Source organism: Electrophorus electricus, chromosome 10 (assembly GCF_013358815.1).
Source record: "Electrophorus electricus isolate fEleEle1 chromosome 10, fEleEle1.pri, whole genome shotgun sequence".
In the NCBI taxonomy this organism is placed as follows: domain Eukaryota; kingdom Metazoa; phylum Chordata; class Actinopteri; order Gymnotiformes; family Gymnotidae; genus Electrophorus; species Electrophorus electricus.
In genome coordinates this window covers 25,192,056-25,199,555 of record NC_049544.1, presented here as the reverse complement: position 1 = coordinate 25,199,555, position 7,500 = coordinate 25,192,056, and the positions used below count along the sequence as shown (strand labels likewise).

The 7,500-nt window shown below is 49.5% G+C and overlaps 1 protein-coding gene across 1 annotated transcript; it reads right to left on the bottom strand.

The window, feature by feature from the left end:
• Positions 1 to 2,571: 2,571 nt before the first annotated feature.
• Positions 2,572 to 4,622, bottom strand: nog2 (noggin 2). Its single transcript, XM_027030147.2, has one exon. The coding sequence runs from the start codon at positions 3,272 to 3,274 to the stop codon at positions 2,633 to 2,635; it is 642 nt and encodes a 213-aa protein (XP_026885948.1). The 5' UTR covers positions 3,275 to 4,622; the 3' UTR covers positions 2,572 to 2,632.
• Positions 4,623 to 7,500: the final 2,878 nt, after the last annotated feature.

The following is a 7,500-nucleotide window of genomic DNA, read 5'->3' as shown; positions in this document are numbered from 1 at the left end:
CTCTCTCTCTCTCTCACACACACACACACACACACACACACACACACACACACACACATTTTCACAATATCATACATTTATGATGTATACATATGTATACATATCATACATTAATGCATTTATCTTTTAGTGCACTCATTTTTCCCCTCCCATACCTTTAAAATATGTGTGTGTGTGTGTGTGTGTGTGTGTGTGTGTGTGTGTGTGTGTGTGTGTGTGTGAAGGGTACTATGGGAAGTTCGAGCCGCGCTATTTGCTGCTTCACCTATTTCAAACGGAACATTCAGACGATCTGCCAACGTGCAAACACGCGGCGTGGCGCAAGAGCGGCAGTTTTGTGCGCATGTTACCATGAATAAAAATTTCAGTGACACGCTCGCGCATAAAGACAGGGCATTCTACAGACATGAATTTGCCTCTAATAGATCTACAGATTTACAGTCTAGATACGGCGATATTTTTAATGTCACCTCCGCCTCTCTCTCTCTCTCTCTCTCTCTCTCTCTATCTCTCACGCACACAGGGGCTAAAGTACTCCGCCAGGCAGACGGCTGTTCTTTTTTCTGGGGGCGCGCCGCCGAAGGCCCGTCCTACGGGCGGATTGGCTTTCACACGGCAGCGCGAGGCTGAGCGCGCGGGAGGCTGAAAGGGTTACTGTTTCCGTGAGCTCTCGCTCTATTCTGCGCCCGCCAGAGAGCGCGGCTGAGTGGCGCCGGCGCGTCACACGCGCAGCCTCCAAAAGCCCGAGACATCATCAAGAAAGGAGCTGACAGCGGGGGGAGCGCGTCTCAGCGAGCTCCAAGCACAGCACCGCCAGTGTCTCTGTCACAATAACCGCAACCAGCGCCGGCCGCACACGCTCGCGCACCCTCACGCGCACACGACGAAGCGTGTTTAGAAAAACGCCTCTCGTGCTTAACACTTAAACGACAGCTACTTGGGTTGAGTAATTCGCGATAATGTACGAGCGGAATATTAAGAGTGCCCGCGGTTCAGCGCGCCTGGCGTTGAGGTGCTTTACTGCTCCATGTCTCCTCACACCGCCGACAGCGCGCTCTCTTGCTAATTAATAGTCTGGTAACGTCACCGACAGTTCACCATTGTAGGAGATTGGGCTTTGTTGGTCGCGCCGAGTCTTTTGGACAGGGGTCGAGCTCGGTGCTCAGTCACTTTTTCCTCTGCTCAACGTCGCGGCGGTTATGAGGAGAGCTGTTGGGTTTTTAAGAACACCGGGAGTTCCTGGCCCTCTCGCGCAGCGGGCTGCACTATTTCAGCGATGACAGTGTTTGAAAATGACTGCGTCATATTTTAGTGTTATGTTAACACCGCCGCGTCCCCCAAAGCGCGTCTTTACGCAGAGCGCAGGCGGGTGCGCAAGCCTGCCCAGCCCGACGCCGCCAACAATGAATAACAGCTCCGCGCTGGCGCTCGTGGTGCTGGCGCTCGTGGTATGTGTAGTGGGTTACACAACCCCGTAAATCAGCCATTTCTAAACCTCTCTGACATGCCGCGCGCCCTCTGAGACGCTCTTTTCCCGGCAGAGAGAGAGAGCTCGCGGAGCACTCAGAAAGACTTGTCCATGCCCACGCGACTCGACGTACTCGTTTTACCACTTACCAACTCCTTTTATAAACACACTCCCACATATACAGAGACACCGCAAGCTCGCTTAATATTCACAAATATGTTAGATATGAATTACAGCACGCGTGCTCTCACTCACTCTCTCTCTCTCTCTTTCTCTCTCGCACACACACACACACACACACACACACACAATCCGGGAACAAAACAAAATGTGACAATCACACAAATAAACACCAATAATCAGTCGTTTGTGATCCGCTGCGGCGCGCCCAGTTCATACACACTGGCCAGTTGCTCAGAGGGCTTTTATTGCCAGAACGCATGACCATGGCGTCGTATACTGCTAAGCGCGATTCTTCAAGTGTCGTTTCTGGTATGCTCTTCTATGTCCCCCTTTATTAGCTAAACTCACAACCATTAAAACAATAAAACGTACAGATGTTTTAAACTTTACTAAAGTACTATAAGATTCCAAAAAGCTGGTTCACGCTTTAATATATAATTATATCCTCAACGTTTTCATTTCATTATTAATATTATTGATATTAATATCATACAAAATCTCTAGGCAGCGTTGTAATGAATCAGTCAACAGTCAGCAACACAGTTCCGTGAAAAGGCAACTCATCTTCGTTTGAGTTCGTCTTCTTCTCCTAAAAAATAAACCACTCTTCCGTCTGAACGATCAGCCCAGGGCGAAAAGAACGTATGGTCCTGTTCATTTAACAAAAATAGCTGCATTCTTTCATACTTCAATATGTACAATGTTGGTATTTGAATCAAAATGCTATATAAAAAAATAGATTCGCTATATGGCGCCACACCTCCGTCCACAAGTAAACAGTGCAATAGAAACGACTTATAATTATTACTATAATACTCTTCAGTCCGCAACCTGTTGGAAACACACACACGCATCCTCTATCTCTCTCTCTCTCTCTCTCTCTCTCTCTCTCTCTCTCTCTCTCTCTCTCTCTCTCTCTCTCTCTCTCTCTCTCTCTCTCTCTCTCACACACACACACACACACACACACACACACACAGCTTAGCAAGAACACTTGCACTCAGAGATGATGGGGTATTGCACTGGTATCCACGTGCAGTATTTCTGCCGTAGGAAACCCTGGCAATACCACCGAAGAAAGGTCTTCGTCACGGATTTGACCGGTTTGCAGAACATGCCTTCGGGGAACGAGCACGAGCGCTCGCTGAAGCAGTTCCCTTCCTTAATGTAGCGCGGCCAGAAGCGCGCGCCCAGGTCTTTCCAGCTGTAGAGCACGGGGCAGTGTGTGTGCGTCCACAGCAACTGTAAGAATTTCCGCCTAAGCTTCTTGCCCACCTTCACGCGCGTCCCGTACGGAGTGAACGTCAGATCCAGCTTTTTTATTTCATTGGGCATCGTGCCGAGCGCACGCGTGAGCTGCGCTGCGTCCTGCGAAGTCACGTTGAGCTGCGCAGGCGTCGCGATGGACATAAAGTTGGGGTCGAAGTTACTGCCCAGCTTCTTTCGCAGTGTCCTTTCTGAAAGATCCTGCTCGCGCGGGTCGTATTCGGGGTCGGGGTCCTCCTTCAGGTCCGGCACGGGCAGATGCTCGCTGGGGGAAGGTCTCAAGCGCAGGTAGTGTTGGGCCGCGGCACACTGCGCGCACAGCAGCGCGCAGAGCAGCACCGCGTGGGAGAATCCCATGACCGCGTTTAGGTGAGGGCTCGCTCTCTCGGTGGTCGGAGTTATGTGGGCTGCTACTGTACACTCGCAGATCTGTGGCCCGCACGCGGCATAAATAGTCCAAGTGACAGCACGAGCAAGATGATACTTTTAATAGATGGCGAGGGGGTTGAATAACGGAACCGGAGCTGGACAGCTCGGGTGCGTTCTTTATAGGGATCCCTGGGACCTCCTCGCGCTGGTATAAGTCTCCCCCCAAAAGTGATGCAATCCTTAGATGATGGCGACAAAAAAAATTCTCCGGTGCTTCAAACAGTGCAAACTTCACAACCTACAGCCTCCTCCCCGCTCCGCGCATTCACTACACTCGTCCTTTCAGCTGGTCACCATGGCGACGCCTAAACTTCGGTGACAGTCTCTGTAGCTCGTGCAACATGGACTGAAGGCTGTCTGTAGTTGTGCGTGTCCCGCCGCGTGGAGGTATTCCCGGATGCGCTCGTGCTGTCGCTGGGCAGCTCCGGCGCGGATCCGCCTGCGTTTTAAATGTCAGTGGGACGCGGAATGGAGAGAGTCCCAGCCAATGTTATTTTTACGTTCTACTTTTATGAACAGCTCTCTCTCTCTCTCTCTCTCTCTCTCTCTCTCTCTCTCTCTCTCTCTCTCTCTCTCTCTCTCTCTCTCTCTCTCTCTCTCGCTCTCGCTCTCTCTCTCTCTCTCTCTCCCTCTCTCCTCGTGCCGTAGGCTCCAGGCCGTCCCGCCGCCGCGGCGCTGTCCCGGGATAACAGTCGCGCGCTCTTCCTTAGAGCGACAGGGCACGCAGCGCTGCTCCTCACGTGCGCTGCACGATTTCGCATTCAGTCACCGGGTCACAGCGACAGTGGCGCGTGGATTCCCGCTTTCCCCGAAATGTATCACGCACGTAAAGTGCTGACGACGCCGATGTCTTTCACAAAAACATTTCTGTACCCAGTCAAGACACGCACCACATCCACTGCCCGGACACTAACTCCACGAGGCTATCTAGATCTGCGCTCCGTGCGGAGACTGTCGTGGCGGTTTGCGCGAACTCTTCTATCCGGTAAACTCTCACGAGCTCTTTATGGATTTCATCGCACGTATTTTCACTCCCGCTTAGGTATGAATATGTACCTCATGCCTTCGCTCGCTCGCGTTGTCAGATTTCGTCTATACCGGCCAGGGTCCCGGCATCGCCTGTCCGCTCCGTCACAGAGAGATCCCGTGCAGTCAGAACCGGTAGCTATTCCGGGCGCGAGTGTAACGGTAGCTCGTGTCCAGAGCTCTGCCGTTAGCCCTCAGGGACGCTGAAGAGCGTGTTTGTGCGGAGTTCTCCGCTTTCTCCTAAGTTAAATATCCCCCTCCTCTCTCCCCCGCTCCAAGTGTGTGTGGGGCCAGCCCACAAACAACACCCTCAGCATGACTGACAGTGCTACACACACACACACCCTTAACCCCATACAGAGGGGAAAATATCAGCCACAACTTCTCTGGATTCACCGCAGGCTCCTGCAGACAGTGATTAACGAACAATAATTTCTCACACACACATACACACGCTTAGGATTTTCCATATCTTGCACATTCCAGGACATTAATGAGAAACTTTGCACCATTTTCTTTACATAGCCGCAACCACGTGACGCGTGCACGCGCACACACACACACACACACACACACTAAGATGGATTAAGAAAGATAGAGGGGGGGGAGTGATAGAGAGAGAGAGAGATATCTGCCTGCCATGAGGGACAGTGAGTAACACACACACACACACACACACACACACACACACACACACACTATAAAAGTTACCTATTTATTATTTTCCATCCTTATTATTGACTTATTTTCCATTCTTTTCATTTCTTCCCTTTATTAATATTTCAGAACAATCACAGTTTCTCTTAATTTAATAACAGTTTCTCTTAATAATTCTTACTTTCCATAATTGCAAAGGTTGTAATGTTGTGTAATGTTCACGTTATAATACTGATTTGGCAATAATGTAATTACATATGGTCATGCCAATAAAGCTACTGAACTGAACCTCTGAAATGTGTGTTGTATGGTAGTGTATGTTTGTTATATATGGTGACAAAGACTGAGGGATTTGGGCACTTCCTGTCAAGTGTATTGGCAGCTGACCTTTGTTCACTCATGAACTTTAGGGTCACCAAATAAGTGCATGCACTTAAAAGTTCAAAAGGTCAAAGCAAGGCTTCACCTCCCACATTGAGTCAGGAAACACCTCAGACTCACTGGATCTCATCTGATCCCTGAACTAGCAGAGACTCAGACTCACTGGATCTCATCTGATCCCTGAACTAGCAGAGACTCAGACTCACTGGATCTCATCTGATCTCTGAACTAGCAGAGACTCAGACTCATTGGATTTCATCTGATCCCTGAGCTAGCAGACACTCAGACTCACTGGATCTCATCTGATCCCTGAGCTAGCAGACACTCAGACTCACTGGATCTCATCTGATCCCTGAGCTAGCAGAGACTCAGACTCACTGGATCTCATCTGATCCCTGAACTAGCAGAGACTCAGACTCACTGGATCTCATCTGATCTCTGAACTAGCAGAGACTCAGACTCACTGGATCTCATCTGATCCCTGAGCTAGCAGACACTCAGACTCACTGGATCTCATCTGATCCCTGAACTAGCAGACACTCAGACTCACTGGATCTCATCTGATCCCTGAGCTAGCAGAGACTCAGACTCACTGGATCTCATCTGATCCCTGAACTAGCAGACACTCAGACTCACTGGATCTCATCTGATCCCTGAACTAGCAGACACTCAGACTCATTGGATCTCATCTGATCCCTGAGATAGCAGACACTCAGACTCACTGGATCTCATCTGATCCCTGAACTGAACTGCAACTCACCAGTTCCACCAGTATAATTTCATTATAAAACCCATTATAAACCCCCCCACAATCCTGCCATTAGAGGGTGAAGCAGACAGTGGAGTACAAACAGGAGATCTTTTCTAATAGATATAAAATCAAATATGATTTGCCCTCTGCTTCTGCAGAAACAAACACAGATAACACACACACTCCCATGTACTTACACACACTCACACAAACGTCCACACAGGTAAAGACAGTCTCCCACACACTCACTCACACACAGGTAATCCCACATGTACCAACGTGCTAACACACACTCACATACACTCCCACACACACACACACGAACCCACACACACTCACACAGACTCGCACACTCACACACCCAAATACACTCACACTGGTCTGGGAGGGCCCCGGTCAGCTCAGATATCCCTCTCTCTGTGTGCAGACAGACTGGACTGGGCGGGCCCCAGTCAGTGGGGTTTCCAGCGGCTGAGCTGCTCTAACGAGGAGACTGAGAAGAGAATAAGGGCACTTAGACACCAGCAGCTTTTCACACTCACATACAGCTCAATACCGGACACAGCCAGGGGTCATCCATGCTACATACCGAACAAACATAACAGAGAGAGGGAGAGAGCGAGAGAGCGAGTACACACATACAGAGAGGGAGAGAGAGAGAGAGAGAACACACATATAGTGATGGAGAGAGAGAGAACACACATATAGAGATGGAGAGAGAGAGAACACACATATAGAGAGGGAGAGAGAGAGAGAGAACACATATAGAGATGGAGAGAGAGAGTACACACATATAGAGAGGGAGAGAGAGAGTACACACATATAGAGAGGGAGAGAGAGAGAGAACACACATATAGAGAGGGAGAGAGAGAGTACACACATATAGAGAGGGAGAGAGAGAGAGTACACACATATAGAGAGGGAGAGAGAGAGAGTACACACATAGAGAGGGAGAGAGAGAGAGAACACACATAGAGAGGGAGAGAGAGAGAGTACACAAATATAGAGAGGGAGAGAGAGAGAGTACACACATATAGAGAGGGAGAGAGAGAGAGAACACACATATAGAGAGGGAGAGAGAGAGTACACAAATATAGAGAGGGAGAGAGCGAGTACACACATATAGAGAGGGAGAGAGAGAGTACACACATATAGAGATGGAGAGAGAGAGAACACACATATAGAGATGGAGAGAGAGAGAACACACATATAGAGAGGGAGAGAGAGAGAGAGAGAACACATATAGAGATGGAGAGAGAGAGTACACACATAGAGAGGGAGAGAGAGAGTACACACATATAGAGAGGGAGAGAGAGAGAGTACACACATATAGAGAGGG

Excerpts from the sequence above, each read along its gene's own strand:
- nog2 (XM_027030147.2), bottom strand. The coding sequence starts at position 3,274 with ATGGGATTCTCCCACGCGGTGCTGCTCTGCGCGCTGCTGTGCGCGCAG.